At 34.8% G+C, this 15,597-nt stretch overlaps 1 protein-coding gene across 2 annotated transcripts; it reads right to left on the minus strand.

Moving 5' to 3' along the window:
* Window positions 1-4,719: 4,719 nt before the first annotated feature.
* On the minus strand, window positions 4,720-9,270 carry LOC126709366 (serine--tRNA ligase, chloroplastic/mitochondrial). 2 transcript variants are annotated; one of them, XM_050409581.1, is made up of 10 exons: window positions 9,002-9,270; window positions 8,754-8,902; window positions 8,047-8,140; window positions 7,811-7,959; window positions 7,618-7,710; window positions 7,116-7,295; window positions 6,818-6,984; window positions 5,736-5,870; window positions 5,563-5,656; window positions 4,720-5,365 (listed from the first exon to the last, which is right to left on the minus strand). In XM_050409581.1, the coding sequence occupies exons 1-10, from the start codon at window positions 9,207-9,209 to the stop codon at window positions 5,090-5,092; spliced, it is 1,545 nt and encodes a 514-aa protein (XP_050265538.1). In that variant the 5' UTR covers window positions 9,210-9,270; the 3' UTR covers window positions 4,720-5,089. The 2 variants fall into 2 exon arrangements, with proteins under 2 accessions (XP_050265538.1, XP_050265545.1); XM_050409588.1 differs by lacking the exon at window positions 9,002-9,270 and having other exon boundaries at window positions 8,047-8,147.
* Between the last annotated feature and the right edge of the window lie 6,327 nt (window positions 9,271-15,597).

Raw genomic sequence — 15,597 nt, forward strand, 5'->3', positions numbered from 1 at the left:
CTGAGGATAGGGGAGAGCAATCTTTAATCACTAGTTTTAGTTTCTTGGGTTTCTTTTGTTGGAAACCTAATAGATAGAAGATCCGGAACGTCGATCTCATACAAACTACTGCTTCACTTATCTGAGAAGTATACATACATCTACCGTGCTTCAAATGACTGATCATCTAATGGCTGTGCATGAGCTATGATATGCAAGTCCGACAACGAACGTAGATTTTTATGAATAAATTGCAAATGATCCATGGAAATGGGTCTCCAAATTGGTTTGAGGAGTAAGGAAATGGGGAAATTAGAATCAATATTTTATGCAATATTGCGATTGCTTAACTGGATGAGTGTTCAATAGTTAATAAGGATTGCCAGTGGGGTGATTCTGGGGAAGACAAAAAAGGAAAATTAGGAAATGGAGGGAAATTTGATTCAATTCAACCCTAGTAAGTCATTTCTTTATCCAAAACTCACCATTTTGGGATTTTTTTTTTTTTTTTTTTTTAATTTGTGCTCCAAACTACGGTTTGGTCCTTTGGAGTTTGGAGCAAGTTTGGCATTTCTACACATGTAGGGGCTTATTTAGTCTTCACAAGTATATAGCTTTTATTTTAGAATCTCCCAAATACAGCTAAATAACTATAGATTGTAGGGATGACAATGGGGCAGGGCGGAGCCAAAGATGGGGTCTTTACCCCTGCCCCTCATGGTTTTGTCTTGCCCCATCCCTGCTCCGTCCCACGAGGAAAATTTTCTTACCCTATCCCCACCCTTTGGGGCCCTGCAAAGCCCTGCCTTATCCCGTAAAACTCTACTTCTTATTAATTTGCCTCACAACTATAACAATTTTTTTTAATAAAACCTATTTCATCAATAAAAATATTCTTGAAATTACAACTAAATTTATCTCATCAAATCAAACTAAATTGTAACAAAAACTTAATAATATTATCCAAGTGTTTAATAAGACAATATTACAACAAAAACAAAAATCTCATAGTATAATACATAACAAAATAGAGCTAAAGATCCACGTTGGGTAGGATAAAATAAACTAATATTGATATGTTTGTTTAAATAATAGAATTTTAAGGTATGAAAATTTTATAATTATAACCCTTATCAATGCGGGGTGGGTCTAAAAAATCTAAACTTATCCCTACCCCACCTTGTGGTGAAAGGCTAAAATCTCGCTCTATTCCTGCCTCAACACCTTTGCGGAGCAGGAGAAATCCGCGCAGGGCGAAGCGGGGAAGGGCAGGTCAAGCAAGGTAGGACAAAATTGTCATCTATAATAGATTGAAGTTTGAATGTAGAATCATAATTCAATTCAAATCTAAGTTTTAATTTTAACAAATAGGGATCTACATTTATCTTCTTCTTTTTTCCCGTTTTATCATAATATAATTATTATCTTAACTTCCATAAAAAAAATTTCATTTGTATCTTTATTAACTTTTTTTTTCTACCTATAATTTTCTCTAACTTCTTTCCTTCAGTTAGTTGCATGCAAAATGTAATTTATATCATTTCTAGATCAGTTCATATGATTCTAATTACCTTATTTCTTTTCGAGGGAGAAAGATAATTATGGGAGCAGTATATCTTAGAGGTTTATTTTTTAGTCACACGAAAAAATATTTTGAGCGAAGAGATCTAAAGAGAATTGAGATGGAAATGGGGAGGCACAGTCTAGAGTGAGAAAGAGAAGACACGAGAGAACATAGAGAAGCCACCCCCAACAGTGGTTGCTGGTGGCGATGAGCAAAAGAGGCATGGCTTGAAGCTTTCGACCATGGAGGTCTAGGCTAGGTGAGGTCCGTGTCACACACAGAGAGAGAGAGAGAGAGAGAGAGAGAGAGACTTGAATAGAAGTTAAAAAGATTGAAAAAAAAATCAAGAAAATAAAAAAACATGAGAGGTGGCAGGATATTATTGCTCTATTAGAGATTTCCTGAGTTCTAATTGGTGGGGGAGATGTCTTTAGAGAGTCTAGAGTAGACCATGCCAAATTTGGTCAACTCGTGGGCCCAATACGGTTCCCCCAGCTAAGCCCAATCCGTGAGTGTTTAAACTAGGCCCAGTATGAAATTTACTTAAGCATGAACATTTTGGCCCAAGTCAACTTCTCCAATTAGCACTAAACCACCATGCCTTTAAACCCAGCAGCCCAACTCCAAATCCCCCAATTCCTCTTTTTCGGCCTATAGAACCCATCAGCCCACTTTTCATAATTACTTTTTACCCTAAACTTTCTAAATTTTCATTTTTTAACCCCAAAATTTACATAAAATTATCAAGATGCCCTCCAACTTTCACAAAAATACATTGTCAATCCCACAACATCCCAAAACTTTCACAAAATTACTTTTCAACCCCTAAAAATTTCAAAATTTGCACAAAAGCCCTTTAGGCCACAAGAATGCATTTATAATATCATCTTGTTCCAAAATAAAATGTTCTCCAAATACATTAGATGGAACCCGGCTCCTTTTCCTTTTATAACTCTTAATACAGACGGCAGCTTGTTAAGTAACCCCGATGAGTCCGGCGCGGGTGGCGTGGCACGCTCAGCAATTGGAGAATGGCTATGGGGTTTCTTCTTGCACCTAGGATTCACCAATAATACTATGGCCAAACTGTGGGGTATTAGAGAGGCATTGGTTCAAGCATGGGCCAATAGTCATCATTGAGTTTGTCTCCAAACAGATTCTCTTCTTGCTTACAAATGGTTGAATACTGATGAGGATTATCCTATGAAATTTTCTAATTTGATTTTGGATTGCAAGTGGCTCCTCAACAGGGACTGGGAGGCGCACGTTAAGCATATATGGAGAGAGGCTAATAGTTGTGCAGACTTACTGGCTAAGAGTGGTGCTTTTCAATCAGAAAGGGAAGTGTTGTATGATACATGCCCCACCTTTTTGTGGCAATGTCTTTATTGGGACTCCATCGGTTTTGTCTCATCCCAAAGTTGTCGCGGTTAATAAGGATCCAGTAGTGTTTTGTTTGGTTTTAGCTATTCCTCTCTTTGTTTTGATGTTGGTTGGATTGTGCTTTATTTTAGTTAGTTTGTGTGTTGATGTGGTTTCTTGCACTATAGTCCTATTGTAATATTTCTGTTGTATGACCTTTGTTTATCTAATATATTTCCTATTTATGCAAGAAAAAAAATGTTCTTTATAAAAATAATAAAAATATCAAATAATATTATTTTAACACTTTATAGGAGTTTAACATTTGTGTTCCTTGTTATTTCTGTGTCTTTTTGCATAAGATAAATACTTTGGTAAAATGATTTGTAAAATTGCATTTTCTATCCAATGAATGCAATGCTATGCTATGGAGTGAAGTAAGTTTTACTTATTTTCCTATGCAACTTATGTTCCTAGTAAATTTCATGTGATCACATAGTTAGCTATGCCCTTTTGATCTTGCTTTCTAAAAGAAATTGTTTACCATCATAAGATAGATTATACACGTCATCTTAGAGTAGATTTATATGTTATACATTTACATGTCACCCTAGGGTATATTATATATGCCAATAGTTATTTGTTAATAAGTGTTTGATAACATTAAAATATGGACAGTTTTAGGTTAGATGGGTAAGACAACTTTGATTTTGTTAATTTTTTCTTTCTAAATTACTAGTAGTGATTTATCATGTTGAATTGGTAGTTTATCAGCTACAATGTTGTAATGTTATTCTTTTTTCTTTTTCTTTTTCTTTTTTTTTTTTAATTTGTGAGGTTCAACTCAAATTATTTCGAATTAATCTTTTGAAATTTAATTCTAATCTTGAAATTTAATTTAATACAAAAACTAATACAAGCCAAACTAAGGGTTGTCAATGCCCCCTCATACAGATGAAAAAAGTCCCTCATTTCTCCTTACAAGGCAAGGCCAAAGGGTTCCATTCCTCCTCTCCCCCCAAAAATGCAGCAATGCTCCTAAGGTTTATCTCAAAAGGACCTCTAAAATACGTAGGCCATTTTTATTACTTCAAACTTGTGTAAATGGACCGATTTCATTACCAGGGTATTATTTTCTTCAATGTGAAGAGTTGCTTTATATGTCAAAAGCAATAGTTAATACAATTTGGACTTTGTATTAGGGACTCTATAAGGCTGAGGAGAACTTGAAGAGACTTTTAACTTCATGCATATACTTATATTGTGAGTTTCAGTTACTACAAGTAGTATTAGGAGCCTAGGACGCATGCCAAGGGCTTTGTTCACCAAATTGGCATACCATATTCTTACATATCAAGCTAACTTACTGTCACAATCTGTTATTTTTGGTATATACTCTTTAATCTTAATCACATTTTTAATAACAACTCAATGGACCAAATAAAACATTATTAATAAAATGAAGCCATGATAATTTTATGAGTAAATTATACTTTCTTTTTCTTGAAATTTTGTTCAATATTTCTTGCTGGGGTTTAACGTGAAATCCTCATTCAACAATCAAGACTCTGCCAGCTTTAGTCATGACCACTTCCCAGGAACAATTTACCAATGATTCACAACAACCATGACAAGTAAACTAAACCATCACACATATTTCTGCCGTAGGCCAGGTCGAGTTCGTTTGCTATAGCCTCATCGTCAAACCAGCACCCATGGTTTGATTGCTATTTGGGGCCCAACAAGATATCCTGAAAACTCACCTTCAATAATAATGAATATTTCTGTAAGCACTAGTCATGATAAGCTATACATTCATAAAGCAGGTCTCCCAATAATTCATGACTACAACTACAAGTAAACTCATGCATTATGCAACAAATAGTTTTTGTATGAAGCAAACTTTCCAAAATCGAAAATGAGGAAATGAAAAAATGGTGGGCATACAGTTATGCCCAATAAAGTGAGGCTACATAACCAAATAAAATAAACATGCAAAAAAAAGCTAAACCAAATGCAGTTAGCTGCCTCCAAGTTGCCAAGCTCAGATAAGAAGCATTTCTTTACCATTTTCTTTTTCCCCCTTTTTTACTGCCTACATTTGTTTAACTCATAAAATTTATCAGTAAAGCGAGATGCCGCAACTATAATACATCATAATAAAAAAATAACTGTTCCTTCAGCCTATCTGGATTTAGGAGCTATAATCTGAAGCCCACCCATGAAGGGCCTCAATGGCTCGGGAATAATAACAGAGCCATCTTCTTGCTGGTAATTCTCAAGCAAGCAAACAATCATCCGTGGTATTGCACAGGCAGTCGCATTTAGTGTGTGAACAAACTTTGGTGGAGGAAGGCTTCCTTTACCCTTTTTAGAATTAGTTGATGATGGTTCTGATGGACGATATCGGATCCCCAGTCGACGACTTTGATAGTCTGTACAATTTGATGCACTTGATATCTGTTCAAAATATTTACAAATGGGGTTTAATATTTCATGACTGGCTAATATAATGGTACCCTTGTTTGAATAGACAACTTTACATTCTTGCATATCTCAAGAAGCAATGACATTTTGAAAGCAAAATTTGTGCCCATGTATAACCAAGAGTAGCCCTTTTGAGAGAGAGAGAGAGGGAGTAAATCCCATAGAAATACCTCGCCAAATCGTTCTAAACCAGGCATCCACGCCTCCACATCAAATTTACGATACGCTGGTGCACCTAAATCCCCTGAAGCCATATCCAAGGTTCTGCCAAGAAACTCAAGATTAACATCACTAGAACAACAACCAGCACACAACTCAATAAAAGGCTGAGGAAAGTCCTCACTTATAATGCAATCCAAGTGATGAGAAGAGGTCTTCTTCAATTTTAATGAGCTCCTCATGGTAGAATTCACTTTCTTCTGGTTGACATAAGACAAACATCTCCACCTTGCTGAATTGGTGGACTCGATAAAGACCCCTGCGCAGTATTTCCACCCATTTTATCATAATATGCATGAAGTTTATTTACTGCCACAGGTTTAAACTAGACAAACAAGACTAATAGCAATCATAACGTGAACAACTTGTACCCGAGCAAAGACCACCAATAGTGTTTCCCAAGCACTATAGTGGTCACATGCATGCATTTATGGTTACATGACTTACCACAGTAAGGAGCCAAGGTAGTATATTTTCAAGCACAAATCAGGATAATAAATGATTTTGGACTTACACGAGACTCACTAAAAATTACAAGTTTATTTGATGACATAGTTAACTAACAGGCCAAATCTCTATGTCATATATACTTATTGTGGAACACGTCTTTTGTTTAGTCATTCAAAGTTTTCCAATGTTAAATTTTGTTCTACAGTAAACAAACCCTGATGCCTTCATAAGAAATTATCATGGTCACCTAAACCTGATGCCTTCTCAAGAGATTCAGACATAGAATGCATGTTTGTCATGCAGAAGGGCAGTAGCTGCCACACCAAGACGACACCCGATTCTACAGTTGAAAAACCAGGCATTCTTATTGACATGATTTGATGTTCACGTTTCATGTAAAGCCTATCTCTTCAGCATTGGATGGAAGAAAAGGTAAAAACATAATCATACTTTTCATGCCAGCATATTTGAATACTCAAGGATCTATAATAGAAGCAGCACGTTGAACAAACCAGTGTGATGCGATTAGTAAGGAATATTAACTAAAATATGAGATCATATTTCAATCTCAAATGGTACAAGTGCCATGTGCTCAAAATTTTATGAAACAACTAAATTATCATATCATTGCCGGGAAAGTTGCATTTGATTGAGGAATTAGCGTTATATGATTTGGTAGAACCATTATTTAAGTGTATTGGAAATGGTGAAAGGTAGCTAATCATAGAAGAAAAAAGGATGACACTAATAATTTACCTTGTTGCTGTGCCTGCAGCACCTGCTTCGGTTCGGAAGCAATGGGAAAATGCCACATACTTCAATGGTAACAATGACTCAGCAACAATAGAATCCATATGAATTCCCCCCACTGGAATCTCTGCAGTGCCGATAAGGCACTGGTCACTACCCTCAATAGAATAAACCTGATACGTGCTTAACAAGATTATTAGCAAATCTATACATCAATTACAGTGAACATAATGTCCTTTCCTACACACTATGGCAGCATTTTCATATCTGGAGGAGAGAAATAAAAAGCAAGAATTTCAAAAACCTGGGTATTTGCTCCACGAGGCTGAAAACCACATTTTTCAACAACAGATGACCTTACAATCTCTGGAGTTGTCAAAGGTGTGAAGCCTTTCTTCATGACTTCCGAGAGTGTCCAGTTAATGAGGCCCATCTCTAACATAACTGCTTCATTCTTCAGGTAGTAGAATTTTGATCCGCTGACCTATATGCACGACCAGAAAAAAAATGGATACCCATTAGAAAGAAAACCAGTCAATTGTTGAGTTCGAGTTAAAAGTTACCAAATCTAGTTATTTGGAATTCAAAATTCTAGATTTGACAGAAGAAACCTAAATTATGAGTAAAATCTTCTGAATATCCAAGTATTGCAGATTTATCAACCTGTTAGATTACATAACAAACACAACTTCCAGATATGTAGACCTCTACCCTACTACTAGAAAACCCTTAAAAGTTATGATACAAACCCTGTATGGAGAAACTAAGGGACGCTTTTAATACCTTAGATTAAACAGAAAGAGTACCTCTGCAGCAGCATCGAAATCTAAAAGATCAAGTTCTTTTCCAAGTTGAAGGTGATCCTTGACAGGGAAGCTGAATTTGCACGGGCTACCTACCTACAAAAGCACATAGAAAATTGAAAAGAAAGCTGTATAAACCTGGACTACAACATGCATCCCTTGTCAGACAGACAATGACTCAAAAAAAAGAAGGTACCATCTTTCTTATCACCGAAGACTCCTCCCCTCCAATTGGAACATCCGGATGAGTCATATTTGGTATACACTGAGCTTCCTGCTGAAGCTCATCAGTAAGTTTAAGAAGGTCTTCTTCCAAGGTGACAAGCCCTTCCTTCAGATTCTTTCCTAAATATATAAATAAAAGCAGTATGAGAAACACATTTCAAAATCAGGGCGATGATACATGCATAATATAATATTCCCACCATATACCTTCTTCTATGAGTCTTTGACGCTCAGCTGGTTCCAATTTTCCTTTCATCTTGTTTGCCACCACATTCCTTTCCCCACGAAGCCGCTCAACTTCCTGCTATCTGTGAGTGACAATTAGCTCAAAAATTGAGAAGAAAACAATTTGCTCTCTGTTTTTACACCATATTTTATTTTTAGATGTAATCTAAACAAAGAACCTTTGCATTTTATTGCTCAAAGCACTGCCCATTTGTACTTCAAAATATATTTCACATCAAGCTGACATCTTCTAAAGCCAGAGAATTTTTTTTTTTTTTTTATAAGGCAAAACTTAAAGTACAGTTCTTTATGTGTACCATAGGTCCACCATAAGTTCCCAAATTAGATTCAAATACTTAGATTAGAATGCACGATACAATGCCAAATGAACTACACCTAAACTTTACCCAAAAAAGTTCTCATCATAAGATTCTCCCCCATGCTTTTTTGTTTTTTTTTTTCTCTACTAACAGCCTTCATACAATAGCCTTCATCCAAGACCCATTGGGTGCGCGTGTAACTTAATCAATGAAAAGACTTACATATACGTACACACACAAATTGACACACATACTAACAACTAGTGAATTGTCAATATGAAATTGAATTTTCCGAAACTCAAACAGAAAAGCAATGCACAAAGTTTGATTGTGGTTATTAGCATAAATAAGAGAGTACAAAATTACAACCTTTTGAAGATGGGTCATTTTGTCATACAGTTGAAGCACAGTTTCCAAATTAGCATTGGAGTTCCTCTTCTCTATGTTTAAAGCTACTGCTTCTTTGTTCTCCCTTATCCACTTGAAGTCTATTGCTGCTTTCCACTGAGGCTTCACAGCTTCATCAATCATCACCAAAATCAAAAACCAAAAATTTAAATTAAAAAAAAGAAAGAAAGAAAGTTGGAACTCAAAGAATAGCGCAAAATGTGAATCACCGGTTTCATCTGGAGCGGTTTGGACTGCCGGTGCGGCTGAGAGAGCTCTGGCGAGGGGTGGAAATGCAGGTCTCTGTGTACGGCCATGGCGGGAAGGAGCTAAGAAGGTTAGGGTTTTGGGAAGTGGTTTGAAAACGAAGCGCGAAGAAGAGAACGAAGGGATTGAAGCGAGCTTCAGGGTCTGTAAGGTCGTCCCGCCCATACCCATGGTTTTTGTCTCTGTTCAGGGTTGGACTGGACTTTGAGTCTTGAGGAGAGAAAGAAAGAGCTATTTTCAGCCAATTTATCCTCACAAATTTTGTAGTATTATTATTATTATTTTTTTTTTTTTTTTTTTGAGAAGAAGATATAATTTATAAGTTAAAAAATCACTATATATGTGTATATATATTGTCAATTTTATTGGTTTAGCAATTTTTTTTTTTTTTTTTACAATGACATTACTCATTAGTTGAAATTTAAAATTTTAGTTATTTTATGAACTTCTGATATATTCTCTAATATATTAAGTTTTAGATTTTGTTTATTTATATAAAAAAATATTATTAAGTTTTAAATTTTGGTGATATTAAATAAATACTTTTATTAAAAATTAGTTTCAAATTTATGATAGTAACAACTCAATTATTAAAAGCTTAATATTAGTTTATTTTATTTAATTTTCAAATATGAATGAAATTCAAAAAATTCATTACATATTCAAATTTTGTTCACTTTCTTGTTAAACAAGCTTGAATTTATTTATCAGTATTTGACTAACAAGAGGTTTTAGATTAATATTCTTTCGTGCTACTAGACACAATAAAAAGTGAAAACTCATTCTAACATTTATGAAATGTGACATGCAAATATATTATATTGTGAGAGATTAACTATTGTTTGAGGGGTAGGAGATAAACTTATTAATGCTTCAAATTTTATTTTATTTTTTTTGGAAGAACCCTTTAACAAGAAGTGGGGGCTAGCTTTAATAAATGGATTTTAAGCTTTGAGCAATGGGATTTGGGGGAAACAATATACTTTGCTTTCATAATGGCCACGGTAATTTGGTTAACTTAATCCTGTTTGGTTTGTTGTAATGGAAGAATTAACACCTTTTCAAAACTATTGAATTTGTAAGATAACGAGAGTTGACATTAATGGTGAAATAGCAGACATTTGAGACACATTGAGCTTTTGATGAAGGGGTGCACAAAGCACAATCCATGGGCTCATAGGTTTTGCAAGCGCTCCCAAGCTCACTTGCACTTATGATATGACCATTGATCCCAAAAAATAGATGAAGAAAAATCCCCTCGTCCTCCAAAGTCCAAACCAAATCCCCAATTTTCCAAACGGAATTTGCCGTATGGGTTGGGTCTGTTCGCAATCTTAAAGGGCATGGTGTCCAACTTTCTTTGTTTAGGCCTTGAGGCACATTATGCTATAGTATTGTTGGGCCGGTTTGTTTTGAGCTTATCACATAAATTGTCTTGAAAAAAAGGGGTTAACATATCCACAGGTAACATTTTAGTTTTGTAAAAGTTAACGGATATTCTAAGAATATTAGTTTGTGAAATATTTATAGAAAATTTTTATGAAAAACAAAAAAAGTAATTAATTTTTTTGATAATTTTTTTGTTTATTTCTTATAAAATTAATATCAAAACTTTCATATATTGATTCATTAACAAATTCTCTCAGGGCACCTATTAACCAAACTGTAGGGTCACGTTCCGAAATGAACCATAATAGTGGATGGGTCAGGACGTGAATGGGCCCATACAATATCATTTGTAGAGAGTGAGGTCGAAAGGCTAAGTCATGTTTACCCGGCGGTGGTTTTTGTTAAGAAATTTATACATGATTCAGGTGTATTCGCCTCTGAAGCCCTTTTTTCTTTCCGTGGGACTCTAGCGGCCTCTTTTTTAGGTTACATATTTTTTCTTTTATACTCGCATGCGTTCAATTTCCTTCGTCCACGTGTAGGGTCGACCTCTTCAAGACTGATGCTTGTCCCATCAGTCCCAGACCTAAGTCGTTGAGAGTTGTTGAGAAAGTTAATGGATAAGGCTCTGTTAGGCGCAGAGATATGCAAGGGGAAGATGGCAAAGGAAGCCTTTCTTAGATATTTTAGATTTCCCTTCAAGCACGTCCCTTTACCTTTCTGCCCTTGTTCTTGGGTCAGCCGAGGACTGCACTGTCCTCGGCTGCTTCTCCGGGCCAATTGGGCCATACTATTCTTGAACTCGGGCCATGACCTTTTTTCGGCTTAGGCCTCTAGACCCTTCATCAGCAAGTGGGCCTGGCCCATCAATTATTGGACCCCACACAAACCATTTAACTTTATTTGTAAAATAATTGATAAGTAATTGCAATTTGCAGAGTATTAAAACTCAATTGAAATTTGGAAATGACAAATTCTAAAAGGCTAAGGGCATAAAGAGAATCGAGAAAGAATATAATAATAGTAGTTTAAGGACTGAAATTGGATTGGACCCAAAATAGTATTGGGTTCTAACCCAAGCGGCCCAAACAATAAATTTGTAGAACGTGGATGAAAGAACTAAATCTACTCCAGAAGAAAAACGATTAAATTTGGTAATCTAAGACTGTTAGACACACGTAAGATGAGAAAATCTGTCCTCAGAGTGACTCGAGGAGTTTATATCATATTGTACTTGTTAAACAAAAAGATTATACAAGAGTTCGCAGTCTTCTTCTCAAATTCCTTGATTTTTCCGATCCTCCCTTTTTAGTACATCTTCCCATGTTATATATTACAATCTTGGTATCATCCTTACCACACACGTGTAGGTTAGATTCGAGGATCTCCTTCCTATCCCATCCAGCAACCCCCAGAACCATCAACCAGTAGCTATAAGACTGCTGGATCACTGTTCAGGCATCACTTCCACATTAATGCGGTTAGAAAGTTTGTTGAGAGGCATTTAATGTAGAGGTAGTAGCCTTTGAAGATATTTGTTTGCCCTTTTCCTTTTCCTACCCCTTGTCCAATGTCCAACCCTTATTTGTGATGTAACGTTGAAGAAGGTCCATGATGATATGACACTTTTACTGACCTCGAACACTAGATACCGAGATGGCTTTTCTCCTCGGACATTCATTGGACTTATCTCTTATTATCTCTACTCTTCTCTTTATAATTTCATCTGAACATCCTCGGATGATCCAATGTCTTCGGATTGGGCCATAGACCCAATTAGTACAGCCTTAACAGTACCTCCTAATTAAATGGCCCCCGCAAGTAGTATTCCATCAAATTCCCTTTTAATACAGTGGCAATGGTTCAAGATAAGGCAAGTTTGTACAGTAAATCAATATGTAATGCCATATGGCACTTAAAAAAACAAAGGTTATAGGAACGAATTTTCATTTGAAAGCCATGTGCCCATGTTGGTACATTTTGCCTTTTGGCATATGCAAAAATTTGCCGTTGTTTTATTACTAGGTTTATTTTTTTTTCCTTAAAAAAAAAAAAAAAAATAGAGTGTTCGTGCTTGCAAGTGTCACATATTGCCACCCATCATTATTTAAATAAAAAAAATAAAAAAAAAAATAAATAAAGTGCTCATGGGCTCTCTTATGGTCAATATACAAAGCCAAAAGCCATTCCAAATTAATTTGTTTGGCATTTTTACTTTTTTAGTGGATCTTATTCTCATTACTGTGCAATTTTTTATTTTTTATTTTATAATTTTAATATATCGAATTAGTAGATACTAGATAGTGGACACTGGGTACCACAATCATTTTAATTGAAGTTGAGATATTGTTGAAACTTGCAATTTTTTTTCTCTCTCTCTATATTAGATAAACTCATTTGTGAAGTAGGTTTGTAATTCTTTCAAATTTAACTATTTTCCCGCGGAAATGGTGTTATAGTAATAAACCTTTTTTATCTAGTGGAAATCCCACATCATTACCTTTATCGCTCCCAATTAAAAGTCTTGCTTTATCTGCCATAAAATTTAAAAAAAAAAAAAAAAGTCATGCTTTATCTCACATTTTAACAAATAAACAATAAATTTTTTTAATAAGACAATTTATTTTCTTAAAACCATTGATTGCCTCACCTTTTAACAAATATAATCCGTAAGTTAAAAAAGATATATATAGACCAATAATGAAAGTTCTTGTCTTGTGAACTTCAAGTTAGTTTAATTCATGAGAATTCAACAAATCAGTATTAGTGATGTTAAAAATTTTGCAAATTTTATTTAAAATTCAATGCGTAAACTTTTAAACATGGAACAAAAATGTAATTACAAACTTTATTCATTATATTATTGAGGAATTAACAAAAAGTTACCATTTGATATATATATATATATATATATATATATATATATATTGTGGGGGTGATAAACCGAGAAGCCCATGCCAATGTATATGTTGGGCCAAGGGGCTCAGTCCAAGGAAGAACTCCTCCACGGACAAGCCAGGTCGAGGAGAAAGGGAACGCATCAAACCACTCCGCGAAAAAGGGTAAGTATTAAGAAAGAAAAGGACAAAGAGAGGCATGGAAATATCTAAGAGAAAGTTGCTACCAATGCATTAAGTGTTTTGTAACTAACTAAACCCTATTTTCCAGCCTTTTCAACCACTCCCAACAACTTTGGGGAGGGGCTGATGGGACAAGTATTAGCACCATAAATCTAAATCTACACGTGGACGATGGAGATGGGGAGGAAGATAGTATAAAATAGAAGGAAGGGGAACAAAGAGAGAGGGGATAGAGGATGAAGAATCAACCTCCTCCTCGGACAAAATCTGAGAATAATTCTCCCTAGTAAATTGATGTTATTTTTCCCTCTTTATCACTTACACATGTTGGTTGCTAGTTTGATTCACTAAGGCCCGAGTTTCCAACCCATTCTCTACAAATTAATTGTATTGGACTCACTGGACCAAGGCTCCATATATTTTGGACTTGGATCCCAAATTATGACCCTACATATATAAACTAGTGATTATATATAAGAAAATGCTAAAAATACTACAAATTTTACTACATAAAACTTATAAAATGATATATAGGAGTGTCAGTTCGGATTAGCGTGTTGGGTAGTGTCGTGTCATGGTAAGGGTATTCGACTAAATGGCTTAACCCTAACCCAACCCATTTAATAATCGTGTCATGATCCTTCAACTCTAACTCGACCTGTCAATAAGGCGAGTCGACCTGACCCAACCCATTTGACACACTTAATAAATGAGTCGTGTTGGGTTGACACGAATGTAACACAACCCATTTCAACCTGCATAATATTAAATATAACATTTATCTAGAAATAATTTTTTTTACATCCCAAAAACAACGTATACACTTCAAGTTTTCAACCCACATTCTTGTAATCTTTAAAAACAATACCCATTAGATCTAGTTTATAAACTATCTCAATAAACCCACTTGCAAGATATGCATATGGTGTCCAACACTAATACAAAAAAGAAAAAGAAAAAAAACACACGGCACAAGACAAAAGCTACAACCATGGCCTTAATCAACAATTAATATATCTCATATATTAATAACGGCACATGGGTTCAAAGTTTATAGAACAAAAGTATTATGTAGAAAAAATAAACACATGAGAGAGAGAGAGAGAGAGAGAGAGAGAGAGAGAGAGAGAGAGAGAGAGAGAGAGCAATAACTGGTTTGAGACTTTGAGTTTAAGAATTGGGCGTGAAACAATAAGATAGTAAAGTGAATAGTATGGCTGAAATTTAAAAAAAAAAAAAAGAAAAAAGAAAAAGATATTTATAAGAAGGTTCAGAGATTTAGGGTTTTTAGGGTTTAGAGATCTAGGATTTGTAAAGTTTCAATTTTCAATTATATCCCTTGTTAGTTTTTGTAATTACTTACTTTTCTTTTTAAATTTAAAATATATGTTGGATATAAAAGGTATTTAACAAATCTAAAATAAGATAAATATTTATTTGTCATACAAATTAAACGGGTTGTGTTAAGTGGGTCATTTTGGGTTGACACAAATAAATTGACGTGTCAAACGTGTCTATTACGGGTTACGCGGGTTGACCTGCTTATGACACGTTTCTTATCGTATCGCTTTCGGATCAACCTGTTTATGACCTAAACCCATTAAGGTCCAACTCTAACCCGAAAAAATTCATGTCGGGTTCGTGTCGTGTTCGCGAGTTAGGTCGAGCATTGACAGCCCTAATGATATAGTAATAAATTTCAATTACATTGTAACTGAGTTAAAATATATATATATATATATATATATATATATATATATATATATATATAAAACTAAATATCTGAATTGTCTTTTTATAATTAGTGATAAATCAGTTTGTAAGCTTTTACAAGATTGTTTACTATATATATATATATATATATATATATATGAAATTATTACATTCCGTAACCTTCTAGAACTAATATTTCAAGAAATAGTAAAAAATGAAGGGGCAAACATTACTGATGGAAATCAACGACATAACAAATATGAAAAGATAAACAAACGTAAGAGACTGAAATAGTAAAATAATGGTTTAGGTTGAGTGCATATATTTCACTATACCCAATTAAATGATGACATATGTCTAAAAATAGACGTATTTTG

The sequence above is a fragment of the Quercus robur genome, chromosome 2, assembly GCF_932294415.1.
Source record: "Quercus robur chromosome 2, dhQueRobu3.1, whole genome shotgun sequence".
Taxonomy (NCBI): Eukaryota; Viridiplantae; Streptophyta; class Magnoliopsida; order Fagales; family Fagaceae; genus Quercus; species Quercus robur.

What these genes read in the sequence shown, in the direction of transcription:
- LOC126709366 (XM_050409581.1), bottom strand. Translation starts at nt 9,209, where the DNA reads ATGGGTATGGGCGGGACGACCTTACAGACCCTGAAGCTCGCTTCAATC. An exon ending in TCAAAGACTCATAGAAGAAG is followed by an intron (nt 7,960 to 8,046) that starts GTATATGGTGGG and finishes TTATATATTTAG; the next exon opens with GAAAGAATCTGAAGGAAGGG. An exon ending in CTTCGGTGATAAGAAAGATG is followed by an intron (nt 7,711 to 7,810) that starts GTACCTTCTTTT and finishes GTGCTTTTGTAG; the next exon opens with GTAGGTAGCCCGTGCAAATT.